Source organism: Eurosta solidaginis, chromosome 4 (genome assembly GCF_040869045.1).
Source record: "Eurosta solidaginis isolate ZX-2024a chromosome 4, ASM4086904v1, whole genome shotgun sequence".
Lineage (NCBI taxonomy): Eukaryota > Metazoa > Arthropoda > Insecta > Diptera > Tephritidae > Eurosta > Eurosta solidaginis.
This window is the reverse complement of record NC_090322.1, coordinates 4,420,243-4,438,989: the sequence shown is the minus strand read 5'-3', so window position 1 is coordinate 4,438,989 and position 18,747 is coordinate 4,420,243. Positions and strand designations below refer to the sequence as shown.

Below are 18,747 nucleotides of genomic sequence, written 5' to 3'. Positions count from 1 at the left end.
CAAAGGGCGCACCTGAATATGGCACTTGAATTATTTAAGTACGACTCACTTAAGGCTCTCCCCTTGTTATACTCGCGAATGCGTGAATGTATGTTATTCTTTTTTTCATCCTTCTTCCTCTTCTTTCTCATTATCTTTTTTTCTTGCTCTTCTTATGTTAATTCATTTTTTCATTATTCTTTCCTACATACATATTCTTTCATTTCTGCTTTTTTTGCATTAATCCTCCATTTGCTCCCTTATTTATGTTTTATTCTTACTTTTTTCTTGACCTGTTTGGTTCTCCTTTTATTTGCTTCATTTTGCCTTTCCTCCTGTTTATTTTTTTATTTTTTTTTTTTATTTATTTGTCTAAATCCTTTTACTTATATTTTATTTCTTTTTTCCCCTTCCCTTTTTCTTTTTATTTGATTTTTCTTATTCGTTTTACTTTTCTTTCGCTTTTCATTATGTTCTGTTTTTCTTCGTTTCCCTTCCCTTTATCTTTGTTTTTCATCCACTTTCTCTTTTAATAAATATTTGGTCTCTTTCTTATTTTTTTATTTTTCGTTCACATTTTTACTTGATTATTCTTTGTTTTTCATATTCCTTTTTATTGTTCTATTTATTCGTCTTTTTAATTTGTTCTTTTTCTATTAATTTTCTTCGCTCATTGTCGTTTAAGCTTAATTAAATTTGTTTACTTTTTATAAATTTTTTTATTTTCCTTTCGTTTCTGCTTTAATTTCCTTTTTCATTTTTCTTATTATTATTCTTTTTACTTTGTTATTTTATTTATTTTTCTTTTTCTTTTTTATTTTTATTTTCTTTTAATTTTCTTTTTCTCTTTATTTTTGTTCTTGTTTTTTTTATTCTCTGACCTTTTCTTTTCTTCTTCCTTTTTTCTTCTTTTTTTCTCGTTCTTGTTCGTTTTCATTTTTTTTTTTTATACTCAACATGCTTTGCAGAATATATTAAGTTTGATTGGATAACGGTTGGTTGTACAGGTATAAAGGAATCGAGATAGATATAGACTTCAATATATCAAAATGATCAGTGTCGAAAAAAAATTTGATTGTGCCATGTCCGTCCGTCCGTTAACACGATAACTTGAGTAAATATTGAGATATTTGGTACACGAGCTTATCTGGACCCAGAATAGATTGGTATTGAAAATGAGCGAAATCGGATGATAACCACTCCCACTTTTGATATATATAAAATTTTGGAAAACACAAAAAACCAGATAATTTAGTAAATAATACACCTAGAATGTTGAAATTTGACATGTGAACTGATACTGAAACTCTTGATATAAATTTGGAAACGTTTTTTTAAATGGGCGTGGCACCGCCCACTTGTGATAAAATCAATTTTACAAATATTATTAATCATAAATCAAAAACCGTTAAACCTATCGTAATAAAATTAGGCAGAGATGTTGCCTTTACTATAAGGAATGCTTTGAATAAAAATAAACAAAATAGGTTAAGGACCACGCCCACTTTTATATAAAAGATTTTTAAAAGGGTCGTGGACGAATAAAATAAGCTATATCTTTGCAAAAAGAGCTCTATATAAATGGTATTTCATTTCCCAAGTGGATTTATAACAATAAATAGGAGAAACTTCAAATTAAAAAAAAATGGGCGTGGCACATCCCCTTTTACGACTAAGCAATTTTCTGTGTTTCGGGAGCCATATCTCGAAGAAAAATCAACGGATCGTAATAAAATTGGGTACACAAATTTTCTCTATAGCAAGAAATATTTCTAGAAAAAATGGACGAGATCGGTTATAGACCGCGCCCACTTGTATATACAAGATTTTTAAAAGGGTCGCAGACGAAAATAATAAGCTATGTCTTAGCGAAAAAGAGCTTTGTATCAATAGAATTTTACTTTCTAAATTGAATTATAACATTAAATTGGAAAACACTAAAACTTTGAAAATGGGCGTGGCTCAGCCCCTTTTACGACTAAGCAATTTTTTATGTTACGGGAGCCATAACTCGAAGAAAAATTTACATATCGTAACAAAATTGGGTAGACGTATTTTCCTAATAGCATAAAATATTTCTAGTAAAAATGGACGGGATCGGTTAAAGACCACGGCAACTTAGATATAAAACAAGTTTAAAAGGATCATAGACTAGAATAATAAGCTAAAACTTAGCAAAAAATAGTTTTGAATCAGTGATATTTCACTTATCAAGTTTTATTGTAAGAGGAAATGTGGAGACATTTTTTTTAAATGGGCGGTGCCACGTGTTATGTAGGAAAGTAATTTATCTGAAATGAAATGTACAATTGAAGGTCACGCTAAGTATATAATGTTCGGTTACACCCGAACTTTGATACCTTTACTTGTTTTGTTTCTTTTTCTTTATCTTTTTTCCTCTTTGTTTTCTTTTTTTATTATTTTCCATGTTTTTTGTTTCTTTTTTTTCCCCCCTTTTAAATGTTTTTATTTTCTTTTCCTTTCTTTCTTTATAATATTTTGTTATCTCTTTGTTTTTCTTTTTTTTTATCCTGAAGATCGTTTCAGCCTACTTTTAGCCTCGTCATGATTGTGCTGACGGTTATGAGTGCCAGGGGTGGAAGGAAGAGATCTCTTCTGACACATTGTGAATCTTCTGCGTCACGTCAGCTAATCGGCCATCTCGAATGTTATAATAATCCGCAACTGAAATCAGAGAAATGTTAAGTAGAAACGCCAAGTCATGGCACACCCTCTACTCTGATCGATTAAAGTGCGATAAACCAATCGGCTACCCTTTATAGCCAGTAATGCCTAGAATGCCTTGTGGTTAGCGAAGATTTTAGATTAGACTAAACCCACCGTGTGTGGAAGACTCACAGATATGGATGTAACTGAAAATGCTACAAATACTGCCACTAAAGATCCGTGTGTGTCTGTGTAGCCGGAGATGTCGAGTCTCTGAGCGAGGTCCTAGTCTCTCCAGTAGGCAGAATAGTGGTCTTCCATTCATTGAAGACTATCGCCAACATTTTGAAGGGCCTAGCTATTGACCACTAAGAGAAGATAAACTTAAAATTTGGGTTTCTAGTTCTAGTGGCGAAGAACAAAAGATATGCCTTTGCGAGAGTTACTTTATATTTTGCTCAGATCATTGCTCAGCTTCCTCTGTGTTCAATGAAAAAACCACTAAACATACTCAGTTCATATCACTTGAAGACCAAGAACTTATTGTCAGGAGTAAAAACGTCACTTTAAATGGTACCTTGCTTAGGAATAATTTATTGGTGCCTGGATTCGAAGCCTTGAGTCGGGGGAATGCCTAGAACTCCTTGTCATATTAAATTCAGAGACTCACATATACTTTTCACGTAAGCTTAAAATGGATAACAAAACTATGAGAAGTTGTGCTTTTTTTAATAGTGCCTCTTTAACGCAAAGACGTTCCTGGTAAATGTTACGACTTTCTGCTGAATCCTATTAAGGACATCACTTCAAGATTCGCGCGGGATGTGATCGTAGGAGACATAGAAATAGTTACTCGTGCTATGCTGTCCTACCCTTATAAAGGGAGCAATGAGATTCGGTAATCCAAAATCAGTGCTTTCATCCAATGGCATATCAACAATGCGGCATGCATTAAAGTTTGCCAGTTGCTTTGAAAGGTGAGTTTTACACCGCATCAAAGGAAAATAAACAAACCAAATGCGAAAGTGGATACGAATTTTAAAGAAATGCAACAAATTGAACGGGTTTCTGTGGCCTGCCAACTACCAGCATTCCTTCTGAAGATTACATGGCACCGCCACTGCGCTAAATGCTATTAACACCCACATAATTTGCGAATTGAACCAAAGACCAACACAGAAAACTACTTGTAGTGCCAAACTCTTCAAAAAATTGTGACACAGTTAATCACGGCGCGTTACTCTGAGCCTTGTAAGGGTAAACCTTTTCTCCGGGTCTCAAAAGGTAGACCACAAAGTATATGAGTAATCGGCAGGCATCCGTCTTGCACTGGAATGCAACATCTTAGCCAAGAATGATTAAACAAGAGTTACCTCAGAGTCGTGACCTATCCCAACTTTTGCTTTATTCTTACATATCAAAGCTTCCTTCCCCATTCGAGTGAGTCACTATTACCTCCTAGGGCGATAAAAGCAGGATAATGGAAACAAGTCCGAGCCTATACCACAAAGCCCACACATATATTCCTAGTCGTTCCATTTTAACGCCTCGCATAACCTCGCACGACAAATGTTGGCAATTTTGAATTTCCAATCCGATGGCATCTCGATACCCACTGTTTGGAACCCCAAAATATTGCGTGTTGCGTTCGATAAATGACCTGAATTTCGGGGAATATGCAGCTACAGTTGCCACCAAAGTTCAGTGTCGTAACAAAAAAGCCAACTTCCCCTCTGACATCACTAGGGGCAAAGAAAAAGCGTTCCGTATCTCTTCTTTATAGGGAATATTCCCGTCCCAGATAGTAAATATCCAAATATGAGTCCAAGTTCGCAGAATATTTTTTTATTTCACAGTCACTAGCCACTTTTATTTTCAGTTTTATGGTTTTCTTTTGGCCAAGATGATGCACAACGTCCAACTTATTTCAGCACTGTATTTTTTCAATTAAATAAAATTTTACTAAGCATACATTTTCTGACTTACTTACTTACTTACTTAATTGGCGCTTAACCGTCTAAACGGTTATGGCCGTCCAATAAGGCACGCCAGTCGCTCCTTCGCTCCGCCAACCGGCGCCAATTGGTCACACCAAGGGAGTTTAAATCGTTTTCCACCTGGTCCTTCCAACGGAGTGGGGGCCGCCCTCTACCTCTGCTTCCATAGGCGGGCTCCGACAGAAACACTTTCTTGGCCGCAGCATCATCTTTCATTCGCATAACATGGCCTAGCCAGCGCAGCCGCTGCGTTTTAATTCGCTGGACTATGTTGATGTCTGCGTATAGCTCGTACAGCTCATCATTAAATCTTCGGTACTCGCCATCGCCAACGCGTAGAGGTCCATAAATATCTCTAATTTTCTGACTTAAATGTTAATATAATATAGCGTTTATATGAGTTGGGCGAAATTAAATATTCTCTATGCTCTATTCCCTTGCAAATTTTTTGAGTACTCGTAATGGCACGAAGCATTTAAGAGCTTAAGTAACAAAAAGTTATTTAATTCTATATTTTAATACTATTTTTATTTTATTTTAGCTTCCGACAGCGGTCAACAAAAAAACAGTAACAGCTCGCACTTACAACCAGAGGATGTCTAAGTGATGCAACAAAAATTGAGCAGCAAAAAAAAACCAGGCAATAGACGTGGTTACCAAGCAACAAAAATAACCGGCGCAGCTTTTTAACGTTGAACAAATTATAAAAAATGAATCTTAATTGCCAACAAGAATGAGTTGAAAATATTGCTGAAAGAACGACGTATGTATATTTAATGTCAAAACTGCAGAGTGAAAAAACGAAAAATAGAGAGAAAAATAAAGCGAAAAGTCAGCAGTGCCGTAAGCTTGAAAATAGAACACTGCTTTATCGACACATAACATAGTCAGCTGTTAACTCAAATCGAGAGAGCAAAGATCAGATCTCAACATCAAAATAAAAGCGAAGGAGAAAGAGAGCTAGAGTAATAAACATATAGAGAGATCATCTTCCCATTGCTGTACCCACAATTGCTCGCTTTTAAGCACCACGCCCATTAGAGGGCGTTATTATGCAGAAAAAGCCACCATTGCCGTTGACGGCATTCATTGGTGGGCCTACGCTTATACACGCTTCTCAATCGGCAATCAGTTCGAGCAGCGGCAGCAGCTTTGGCAGTGGCATGTGCTTCCCCAGTAGTAAAAGTAGTAGTGGCGGTGGTGGAGGCTCAAGTGGTGGCGGTGGTGGTGGCGCCGGGGAGAAGCAGCGTGATAGACATAGAAGCGCAGGAGGATTGTGTGGCTGTCATAAAGCGCCCAAATCGCATTGCATATCGGCGACAGGTGAGAGAGAAGAGAGAGACAAATTTTAAGAGAAAGTTTTGAGAGGGAAAGTTGGTGAATGAGATGCTTTGTAAGGAACAGACGAAGAATTATAACGAAGAGATGACAAAGTAAAGAGAAAGCAAAAAACTTAAGAAAAGGAGAAGTAAAAAAAAGTGAAAATAAGAGAATAGAAATAAAGATGAAAAAGATAATGAAAGGTAATGAAACTAAAACGGAAAATGGAGAAATCCAACATGGCCGAAAGGGAAGTAGGAACTAGAAACAGAATAAAGAGAAGGATAGAAAAGGTTGAGGAATAGATAAAAAGAAAACAAAGAATAGAGCAAATATCATGAATAGCAAAAGTCAAAATTGAAGTGAAAGCGAACTGGAAAGGAAAATTGGTAAAAAATATAAAAAGCTGGAAGCGGTTATGAAAGCGAACGAAAGAAGGAAGAGAGAGGGGATAGTGAAAGGCAGCAGATAAAGATAGTGTCATAGAAAAAATGAGAAAAAGACAGACAGAGACAGAGAAAGGGAAATGGAAAATAATGTGAAGAAAAAGCCCGAAAAGGCTCAAATGTGAGAGAGAGATTGAAAGGACGGAGAGAGTGGTTGACAGATATAGCGAGAATAAAGAAAGCAAGAGGATGAAAAGAAGGATAAAAAGAGTAACAGAAAAAAAAAATAAAAATAAACACGCAGAGGGAAAGGGAAAATCGGGAAAGTGGAATGAAGATTGAGGAAAATTTAGGTAAACAAAGAGGGAAAAGGCAGGGGGATTGTAGGCGAGGAAGAGAATGCCAGAAAAAAACAGGGTAAAAGCCAATAGCTCAAACGCAAAGTAGAGGGGAATGAGAGGGGGAGAACTGCAAAGAATATAGAAAAACAATCAAAATCAAGAAAGAGAGAGAAACGGAGACGGCTAAGGAATGAGAAAGAGATATTTAAAAAAGAGCGATACGGGAGAAAAAGAAAGGAGAAAGAGAGAGATCGGGAATGAAGAACAAAGAGAGAGAGAACAGAGAAGATAGTGCAGAAGAGAGCGATCAATAACAAGAAAATGGGAGAGAGAAGCAGAGGCCGGCAGAGGGGCAAACTGAGAGAAAAATAGAAAGGGAGAGAATGAAACAAAGAAGAGAGAGCAAGCGGGAGAAAAACAAAGGGAGAAAAAGTGAAAGGAAAAGATAAATGAAGAGAAACATAAAAGAAAGGGGAGGGATGAACAAAACACCAGATATGAAAAATAAGTAAAAAGGGAAATAAAAATACAGTGTGGTAAAATGAGAGAACTGTAATAACATGCTTGAGTGCTGTAATGGAATTAGTTTTTGATAACTTTTCGCATAAAAAATAATTTGCACATTTTTTCCATGCATATAAAAACATTTTCTTTCTCACAGGCGTACTCCTACTGGTATTGCTATACACATCAATGGGCTCTATTATATTTGTTACGCTGGAAGGTGAGCTCGAGGATACAAGTTCATTGGAAACAGCTGTGGCGGCATCGAAAAAATTTCCACGCACTGAATTGGCTAATGAGCAAATAAGATCACGGTGAGTAGTTAGTTATAGGCTGTTTTTTCTGTTAAGTAGATATATGTATGTACTAAAGATTTTGCACGTTGACTTACCAAGCAATTTGGTGCGAGTGAACAATAAAATTGTATTGAGTGCTTGAGCGTTGTCCATATTTTCCAGTCACGTACACACGCCTAGCTAAGCATGAAAAGCCTAGATTCACCATGCGCCAATGTTGTGCAAAAACAAATCAAATATTATCTTTGATGGAGGAAAAAAGTCAGAGAAAAACCAAAAGTACTGGTCCGTGGCGTATACGTAACATTTGGCGTTGTCATGCACACGAGCATTGAATGTGTGTGTGGGTGTGTTTGTGTGTATTTAAGTAATGTAATTTATTTTTAAAAGCAATTTCTATATAGAAAAGTAATCGACGATTACCAATTGATAAAATGGTAAAAATATTTTAAAGCTAATAAATGCATTAGCAAACCATTGAGTGTGCTCAGTGAGGCGCAAAGGAGGAAAGGCGCTAAAGCGTTAGCACATATTAGCCATTAGCTGGCACGGAAGCATGAAGTGCACAAATACAATGCTTTAGATATGGCATTAGATAAAATACTAAGGCATGCAGTCATAAAATTTAATGACTCTTACTTTGCTGCTGCCTTGCGTTCTGTTCTGAACTATTCTTGCCACTTAGCTGTCATTACAACTTTAAATTTAATTTTTAGCTATCTCTTTTGCTCTATTTTCTGTAATTTATTTTATTTTTATTAACTTGGCCTATTCAAACGCGGTGTGCCAATATATTTAATATATTGATTAAGCGCATTTTTCTGCGTGCGCAAAATATAAAATAAAATAAAAGTGAAAAAGGTACGTACTTAGCTGAAATGAAATATCGCATGAGTTGTTCCCGCGGCGAAATAAGTTGATTGCTGGTATGGATTTTTTTTGTTTTTAAGAATCTTTCTTTTTTTTTTAACATAATAATATAATTTGATTGTAGAATCACGTCTGGTAGATTTTCCTTTCTGTACTTGCATGCTTTTTAGAAAATTTGTTATTCAATTTTCATGTGGAATAGCTTTTGAAGTATATTTTGCTAATAATTTAGTTAAAAATTCTTCACGTGCGCGTTTTATTGCCAGTTGCAAAGGAGAGGAGATTTATAAACATGTACGCATGTATTAGTATGTGTCAATTTCGGTATATAAATTTTTTTCTAAATCGTTCCGAGAAGTGTACGCAATCGCAAAAGGTGTGGCAAACACCGTCTACACTACCGCAGTAAAGGCAGTTTGCATGTTCAACCTTCCCCATTGTGTGGATGTGTTTACGAAAGGAACTATGCCCGGCTAAAATTTGGTGGTCAATTCAACCGGGCGTTCAGTTTGGGAATTATTTCCCTGATCCATATCCCTGCAGTACTGCTACCCCACCGTTGTTGCCAGCGTCTGATCGCTTGTTCTCGCACCTGCGTGGCAACAGTATCTCTACTTGCTTCTGTTCTGCTTTCGTATACTGCTTTCCTCGCTGGAGCGTGAAGATATATCGGTATCGTTCGCATAACGACTAGTAAAGCGTAGACCGTGCTGTGAGTTGAAGCAACTCGCACTGCCACTGTGAGTTGGACCACTGTGAGTTGGGTAAAGGCGGCTCGGTTCTTTCTGTGTTTCATTGGTGGTGAATCTTTTTGGAGTTGTGGTGGTGTGTGTTTGAATGCGAACCGATCATCCATCGACAACGTTGGTATCGATAAAAGACCGATACATTTTCGATTGAGTAACGATAAAATTACTTACTTAATTGGCGCTTAACCATTTAAACGGTTATGACCGATAAAACTTCCATTACAAACCAATAAATCATTGATAACAAATTGAAAACACTCCGATTATAAACATATAACTTGTAAATAAAAAAACTATACCACCCCGATAACTAGCCGATGGCAAATCGGTACCACTTCAATAAGAAATCGATAAAAAAACCGATGACCCAATGATAACGTTTGCTATCGATAACACATTTAAAAAACTTCGATAACAAATCGATTACTCGTCAATAACTCGTCGATAACACGACGATAACCAATCGATTACATGTAGATAAAAAAATTTTGGAATCTTACTGAAAAAATTGATTTGCCTGACAGAAATTCCTTTCACTTAGTTTAACATAATTTAAAATTAATAATTTATAATTCCAAAGTCTAGTTTAATTACTCGTTTATCGTTTGGCTTCATACTAAAATAGAAAATGTTGCGTATACGCCATGTAGGCCGACTAAGAAACCAAATAATAACAAAGGGCTAAGCTCAAATATGCAAAGTAGAATTATCAATCAACAATATTTGTCAAATAACAATGTCAAAGAAAACAACAACAATTAATCATATACATAATATTCAGCGGAAGGGAAATTCATAATGCACAGCAAAAGCAATTACCTGCAAATAAATCCGTCAAGAAACATTAATAAAGCTTTTAGAAATTAAGCTGAAACAAAGCAGGCAACAACCAAGATAATGTAGATATGTAAGTTGGTTGAGATGCAAAACAATAAATATTGTTACACACAAGCATACACACACACACACAATTTCGTTCCCTCGCTCAACACACAAAACACCGTTTACATCTTAAATTATGTTCACCGTCAAAACCGAAGGTGAGGAAAGTTCGTGCTTCATATGAGACGTAGGTCAGAAGAAGCTACAAGTATTGGTTGTTTGTTCGTTAAAGCTTGTTTTTGTTGTATGTAAAGCATTATTATTATTTTGGTTATTTAATGGGGCAATTATGTCGCTCAATGAGGGTTCATATCGCTTATAGCAGCAAGTAGAACATACAAACCTACACCCATAAACACGTACTGTGTGTACGTATGTACACAACATCCTGAAATTAGTAATTTAATATAAAGCGGTTTTAATTTATCCATGAAAATTATGCTTCGCAGCACGACAACACAAATTACGGTTTGAGATTTGGCATTGAGTGTGAGATGAAATTCCTCGAATCCATGTAAATTGAACAAATGTCCTATAATTACATTGAATTTGTTTCAATTAGTGATAAATGTAATTATAGCATTTTCTTTGCATGTGGTGTCAAGTGTCACATAATTTTAGGCGCCTGCTGTTTAATACAAGGGAATTTATGAGGCGCTGGGAAAATGTGCGTGAAATTATTTATGCTCCAAATATTTATATGGCTGATATTGAAGAAAATGTGGCAACAATTCTTTTAAGACGGCGTTGCTAGCTTCAACAGCTTAAACCCTACAAAGAGAATTGCTTCTAACTAATCAGAGACAGTGTATAGGTTAACTTGTTCGGTATGGATCCAAGACAGATGAAAGGATTGGGAGGAGATCGGAATTGAAGTTTAGCTCAAGATTGCCTAATAATTGAAGCTACCTCCTGACTGTAGTCTCTTTCGAGCCAATATCGTGAAGATCAAAGGTGCGCTGAAAAATATGGCACCCTATACTTACGGTTGGCGAATAAAAAATTTACTCGAATAGCTACGCAAGCATTAAGGCTCTGACGTCTGCTTTTATGTAGTCGATAGTTGTCTTGCAAAGCCTGTCATCGTCCTCAACTACATCATATATTTTTAGGTGAATATCATCAAGGTCTAACGCAACTGTCATGTGGTTTGTTCAGCCCAACTATAGTCTGCTCTGTTAATGGGTTAGCCTCGATTTAGTCCTGCAGTTGTTGTGTATCTTCCTGTGGTTGCCATGCTTGTCGTAAGAGGCAGCTAAAATCTATAGACCAGAAGGTTGGAAGGATATGCCAGTACCGAAGCGTACCGGATATAATCCCTAAAATGAAAGCCCATAAGTTTCCTTTACACTATCTGAACTTTCGGAGAGCATTTTTTTTTATAGCTAAAACCACAACTTTAACATCCGATTCGAGTCAGCTTAACAAACACTGAGCCCGTGTCTCTAAATAAGGCACTGTAATATTTCAGGACTGTTTTCTAAAAGAATTGTTAAATTAAGAACTGGTTTCTGGAAATATCGGGACTATTTCTAGTTGGTTTTGCTTTAGATTTGATATTGTTATTAGCATAATTTTAGAACTATTTCGGTGTAGTTTCAGGATAAGAGAAGAACTATTTAAGGATTATTTAAAAACTAAATCGGGACTACCTCGGGATGATTTCGCAATAATTTCGTTATTGTTTTCGAAGTCCTTTCGGAAATCATTTTGCTTCGGAACTACGTCTAGATGGACTCAACAACTTTTTTGAGACATTTTAGGACTGCTTCGGGATCATATTGAGATAGTTTGTGAATCATCCAGGCATGAAGATGAAGATAATTTCTGGATTGATTTCGTCATAGTTTTTAGAATATTTCTGCAATATTTCGGGATCACTAAGTGACTTTTTACGGGTTATTGAAATACTCTTTTCGGGATAATTTCAGGATTATGTCTAGGTAATTCATGTATTACTAAAGGAACAGTTCAGGATTATATCAGGGTTTTTTTAATTTCTCAGTATTGTTTTCCTGGATTAAACAATCCAGAATGATTTTCGAACTAATTTGGTTTTATTAACCGTCTAGCCAGTGATGGATAGCAGAAGCTCAGCTTAGATTACTGTGTTGTTGAAGAAAAATATCGACAAGTAGCTTTTACTACAGTTGTTCGGGCCAATATGACAGGGCGCAGGTGCCAAGGTAAAAGATCACCCAAGCTTTTTTGCAAAGTAGTGATGTTTTAAGCTGACAGCACTGTTAATGTATATGTTACTACCACGCATCCATACGATGTCCAAATCAGGTTCTACTTCCAGGGCAAGCTTGCACCAAACTAAGGCTCTCCTAACTTAACCTACCTTTACGAGAAAATGAATTAGCCGTATAGTCCTTTGGCGTCCATATTGGTGATAAAAGAAAAAGGTAAAACTTAACAGCGCCACTTGTATTCTTAGTACTTGTGTTGGCCTTTTTGAACTGCTAAAGTCATGTACAAATTGGGCTTTATAAAGCCTTTAACACATGAGTCCCACTCCCTTGAAGGCCAGAAATGTCTTGATCGACTGCTGTTCCAGCCATTTTGTTGAGTGCTTTCAAAAAAGTCTGCATTTTTTTCAGTATGTCATATCAAGTCAAGTTGAGTACCAATAGCAGTTGGAAGATGTTCTTTTTAACAGGCAATGCATTTATTTTCCATTTCTCGTGGAAATGCATTCGTTCAGGCATAAGCAATTCAAGTAGTTTACTTCTGTTTCTCGTCGTAGCTAAGGCATCTTTGTAGTTCACAGTTGCCTTCTTGACTGAACGCTTGTTCCTGAAAAATAAAAATACATTTTTTCCTCTTCATGTGATCGTTTATGAGCGCACTGTCATCTTCAACTACTTTCATTATCTTATAGCATTGTCTTGGCTTTCGTTTTTTAGGCTACTTTTCAAGCACCATCCATTCGATTGTATACCACGCGCCCAAGCTCCATTGCTGCCACTCTATTTATTCACCTATGCGCTTTTGCTATGCCGCTAGCCTATTTCCGCTTACAACCCCTTCTATGCTCTTTATTACTCGTACCGACCTGCTTGCTTTACTGTACCTCTACGCGTTGTCGTTTAAGTATTCTTGAACCACATTGTGTTCCTTGTTTGCTCAGCGGCTTTCACGTATTTCTTGTTTTCTGTTGCCGGCGCTGTCCCCTTTTCATTTGCTGTCATTATTCGTGTCGTCCTTGTTTGCCAACTCGACTGCCCCAGCAGCGTTCTGCGGATGCATAAGGATGTGGTCGCTTTGGCCACTGCTTAACGTCATACGCCTTACTTTTAGTTATTTTATGCTTTCATGTTTTCACAATTTTTCACCTTAACGGCTGTACTTTGTACTCGGGTCGCCTGAGTTCCTCTCCTTTGAGTTGCTCGTGTGAATGTGTTTGGTCGCACTCTGCTGCGTGACAGCGTCATTGTGTATGAAGATAAATCTTAGTAAAAATGGAGTTAAAATAAAGCACGAGATGTAACTGCCTGAGAAACTACTTAAATGCGGCCATTTGGGATGTTGTATATGGATACACTGAGAAACATATTCTGTTTGCTTTATTTTTCTGGACTTAACTAAAAAGCAAATTTGAAGATAAAAGCAAATTTTTTGGGCAAAGTAATGAATTTCTGGTATTTTCAAGTTTTCTCTAAATTCTTGAACAAAATTGAATAAATTGTGCTTGGTTTATTGGCGGTTGTCATAAATATTCCGAAATGACGAAACTTTCCTTTAAAACAATTCACTTCGTCGTTTGGCAGAAGAAGAAAGTTTCAGATCAAAACTAATCTTCAGAACCTTTTAAAATTTTAAATATTTTTTCTTGTTTTTTAATTTTTTTTAATTTCGGCTCGGAGCGAGTCTTAAGCATACATATTTTTTAGTGAGTAAATGTCTACTGAAAACATGAGGCATTTCTCGAAATTTTCAATTTTTTTAAATATGTATATTAAAATTTTTTTTTTTTGCGACTGTGTTTTGTTTCTTTTTCGAAAATTCCGATAACGAAGACAAAAATATAAATACAAATTTTATAATTTTTTTTTTTGAAATTAGTTTTTTACACTTTTTCGGCTAGACTAAAATGTACAATATTTCAAAAAAAGATATCTATATATATACATATATAAAATTTTTTTTTAATTTTTTAAGAAACTAGGTTCTGAAAAAATCTTGGGTATATATACTTTTAATTAGAAAATTTATACTAAAAACACTGTTTCGTGAAACTTATTAAAAATTTTTCAAATAATTTTTTAAAATTTTGCGACTGTATTTTGTTTCTAAGTCTAGCACTCCAACCAAAATGTAAAAAAAAGTCAAAAATGTTGTTTTATAAATTTTCGAAATTTTTGTTTGAAATTAGTTTTTTACGCTTTTTTGGGCTCTAAAGTAAGAAATTACGATACATGTTTTATAAATATTCGATTTTTTTAATTGGTTTCAACGCGTTTTTGGGATTGACTGAAATGTACAATACTATTTGAAGAAAAAAAAATCTATATATATAAAATTCAAATTATGTATGTATGTAGGTATAGATGGGGTTGCGTTCTAAACGGATCGACCGATCACAACCAAATTTGCACAACCCACTAGAAACCTTCCAGGGATGGCCATAGGACAAAAAAAATTTCGATATATAAATGCAATATATCATACTGCATATCTCTGGACGTAGTAATGGTAGGATAATGAAAATTGGTAAGGAGCTATATGACGTTATGTCCAAACACCTCCAGTAAAATGTGGAATTGGGGAAATTGGGCGTGGTACTTCCCTACCAATGGGATTTTTCCAAAATATGGCTGCCGTACAAACTTATGTTATTTTAACAGTTGAAGTTTGACTACAGAGTTGAGTTTGGCTGTTATTCCTTTTGGACGTTTAGTAATCTGCCGCCGTTAAAATTTTTTGTTAACTTCAGTCTATCTAATCTTCTATATCTATATAAAATTCAAACAAACGATACAACTTATCAATCCATGGAAACAGTATTGGAATAATCGCAAGCAGTGCATTATATGGTTGAGTTTCTTAACTCCTTGGAGCCATCAGGAATTCTTCCTCATCGATTGATCCTTAAAAAAGGTCCATAATAATTATGCTTCGTAATTTGGATCCTCCGCGCCTATGTAATGGGTCAAGGCTTATCATCACAAAACTTTTACCGAATGTCGTTAAAGAAATGATTTTATCCGGAAATTTCGAAAACAACAAAGTCTTCATACCAAGGATTCCATTAATACCGACAGATACGCCTTTCAATTTTAAACGCCTCCAATTTCCTATTAGGTTGGCTTTCGCTATGTCTATGAATAAAGATTAAGGACATTCATTACCTATAGTAGGAGTAAATCTTACCAACTCATGTTTCACCCATGCCCAATTGTATGTAGCCTAATCCAGAGTTGGCTCATCGAAAAATCTTTTTATTTATACTCCAAAAAATATTTAAAAAAATATTGTATATCCTATGGTTCTCAGTAGTGCATAAATTCACTTTAAATTTGAGTTATTTATTTTGCATATTTTAATATAAACATGGGGTGAAATCCACGGGGATAAGCTAGTAATTATAATAAATATAAAAAAAATTATTTTTAAAAAAGATTTCAATAAAACTACATTCTGAACGAATCTTAAGTATAAATAGTTTCAACTGGTATATATCAACTCAAAACTTCACATTCAAAACCATTTTCGAAATTTAGAAATTAACGTAAAATATAAAATTTTGCGATTGTAACTTGTTTCGCTACAGTTGTATTAAAAATTTTCTAAATTTTGTTTAATGGGTTTTTACGTTTTTTTTGCTCGTCTAGAATGTACAGTAATTTGGGGCAAGGTGAATTCACTACCAGGCGCTGCTGCCAATAGCTTATTGCTTCTTCCTCATTATTTTTCAACAATTATTTACAACAATATGTCTGTTAATCGGAATCAATCAACATTTTCTTTTGAGTTGACATTCTTCTGCACGGCGAATTGGTTGAATTTGCTTTGCCATCACCTTTTTTTGACCGAAGAGTTACGATTTTTGAAATTCATAAATGCAAACAGGTGCTTAAAATCTGTTTTTTATACCTTTCATGAAAATGAAATGGTATACAAATTTCGTCGTCAAGAGTCTTCAAATATCAACGAATGCTTACGTATATAGCATATATTGTTGTTTGAAAAAATCATTGAGATCGGTGGTATATATGGGGTATTCCATCCCATTTTGACCAATTTTGAACCCGACCCCTTTAGAATTGGCTGAAAGTGTTTCTTCTTTTTCTAGCTTACGAAAGACGTTTTTCATAATTTTTTCAAATTTTTTCATCCAACTCAAAAAAAGTTATGAATTAAAAAAAAAAAAACACCGTTTATGTTTGCAAAATGCTATAACTTTTTCAAAAATTTACCGTATGGGATCTTTTTTTTTTAAATTTGTTTTTAAATGTACTTTTTGGAAAAAATACAAAAAAATTTGTATAGTTTTTTTTTGTAATTTTTCAGTTTTTCGAGATTTTTCGAATTTCGCCATTTTTTTTTTTTCTCATAAAAAACTTCAATCAATTCTGCAATCATCCCCACTAATTGTGGGCCGATTATTTTTTTTTATTTAATTGAAAAAAAAAAACTTTAAAAATTTTTTTGTATTTTTGCCGAAAAGTACATTTAAAAACAAATTAAAAAAAAAGATCCCAAACGATCAATTTTTAAAAAATTTATGGCATTTTGAAAACAAAAACGGTGTCCAACTCAAAATAAGTTATGAATTAAAAAAAAAATGGTGTTTTTTTTAAAATGCTATAACTTTTTCAAAAATTGACCGTTTGGAATTTTTTTTTTAAATTTGTTTTTAAATGTACTTTTCGGAAAAAATACAAAAAAATTTTTAAAGTTTTTTTTCTTCAATTAAATAAAAAAAAAAATAATCGGCCCACTCCAGAATTAGTGGGGATGATTGCAGAATTGATTGAAGTTTTTTATGAGAAAAAAAAAGAAATGGCCAAATTCGAAAAATCTCGAAAAACTGAAAAATTACAAAAAAAAAACTTTAAACATTTTTTTGTATTTTTTCCGAAAAGTACATTTAAAAACAAATTAAAAAAAAAAGATCCCAAACGGTCAAGTTTTGAAAAAGTTATATCATTTTGAAAACAAAAACGGTGTTTTTTTTTAATTCATAACTTTTTTTGAGTTGGATGAAAAAATTTGAAAAAATTCTGAAAAACGTCTTTCGTAAGCTAGAAAAAGAAGAAAAACTTTCAGCCAATTCTAAAGGGGTCGTGTTCAAAATTGGTCGAAATGGGATGGAATACCCCATATATTATACACCCCATATAAACTGTAATTTTTGCCCTTTTTTACGGCTAGAAGCTTCAAATTTCAAGTTTCAAACGGTCAAGTTTTGAAAAAGTTATAGCATTTTGAAAACAAAAACGGTGTTTTTTTTTAATTCATAACTTTTTTTGAGTTGGATGAAAAAATTTGAAAAAATTCTGAAAAACGTCTTTCGTAAGCTAGAAAAAGAAGAAAAACTTTCAGCCAATTCTAAAGGGGTCGTGTTCAAAATTGGTCGAAATGGGATGGAATACCCCATATATTATACACCCCATATAAACTGTAATTTTTGCCCTTTTTTACGGCTAGAAGCTTCAAATTTCAACAAATTTCATCAAATAGTTACGTTTACGTCATATATTGTTGAAATACGTGATTCGTAGTCATAGTTTTTACATGCAGACCACAAGGAACCTGAAACTTTGCATCTTCACACAAAGTACCTACCTATTTTTATACTCAGTTGAGCAGAGCTCACAGAGTATATTAACTTTGATTGGATAACGGTTGGTTGTACAGGTATAAAGGAATCGAGATAGATATAGACTTCCATATATCAAAATCATCAGTATCGAAAAAAGTTTGATTGAGTCATGTCCGTCCGTCCGTCCGTCTGTCCGTTAACACGATAACTTGAGTAAATTTAGAGGTATCTTGATGAAATTTGGTATGTAGATTCCTGGGCACTCATCTCAGATCACTATTTAAAATGAACGATATCGGACTATAACCACGCCCACTTTTTCGATATCGAAAATTTCGAAAAACCGAAAAAATGCGATAATTCATTGCCAAAGGCGGTTAAAGCGATGAAACTTGGTAGATGCGTTGGCGTTATGACGCAGAATAGAAAATTAGTAAGATTTTGGACAATGGGCGTGGCACCGCCCACTTTTACAAGAAGGTAATTTAAAAGTTTTGCAAGCTGTAATTTGACAGTAGTTAAAGATATCATGATGAAATTTGGCAGGAACGTTACTACTATTACTATATATGTGCTAAATCAAAATTAGCAAAATTGGATGAAGAACACGCCCACTTTTTAAAAAAAAATTTTTTTAAATTTAAATTTTAACAAAAAATTTAATATCTTTATTGTATATAAGTAAATTAAGTCAAAATTCAACTCCAGTAATGATATGATGCAACAAAATACAAAAATAAAAGAAAATTTCAAAATGGGCGTGGCTCCGCCCATTTTCATTTAGTTTGTCTAGAATACTTTTAATGCCATAAGTCGGACAAAAATGTATTTGGTAGGGACATAGATTCTGTGACGATAACTGTTTTCTGTGAAAATGGGCGAAATCGGTGGAAGCCACGCCCAGTTTTTATACACAGTCCACCGTCTGTCCTTCCGCTCGGCCGTTAACACAATAACTTGAGCAAAAACCGATATATCTTTACTA

The 18,747-nt window shown here is 34.6% G+C and overlaps 1 protein-coding gene across 1 annotated transcript in view; it reads left to right on the top strand.

Moving 5' to 3' along the window:
• LOC137248786 (uncharacterized) overlaps window positions 1-18,747 on the top strand; it is a 219,732-nt gene that overhangs the window by 78,276 nt on the left and 122,709 nt on the right. The window contains 2 exon segments of the mRNA XM_067779689.1: window positions 5,185-5,966; window positions 7,352-7,508. Of these exon segments, the coding sequence (XP_067635790.1) occupies window positions 5,696-5,966; window positions 7,352-7,508 (428 nt within the window). The 5' untranslated portion in view covers window positions 5,185-5,695.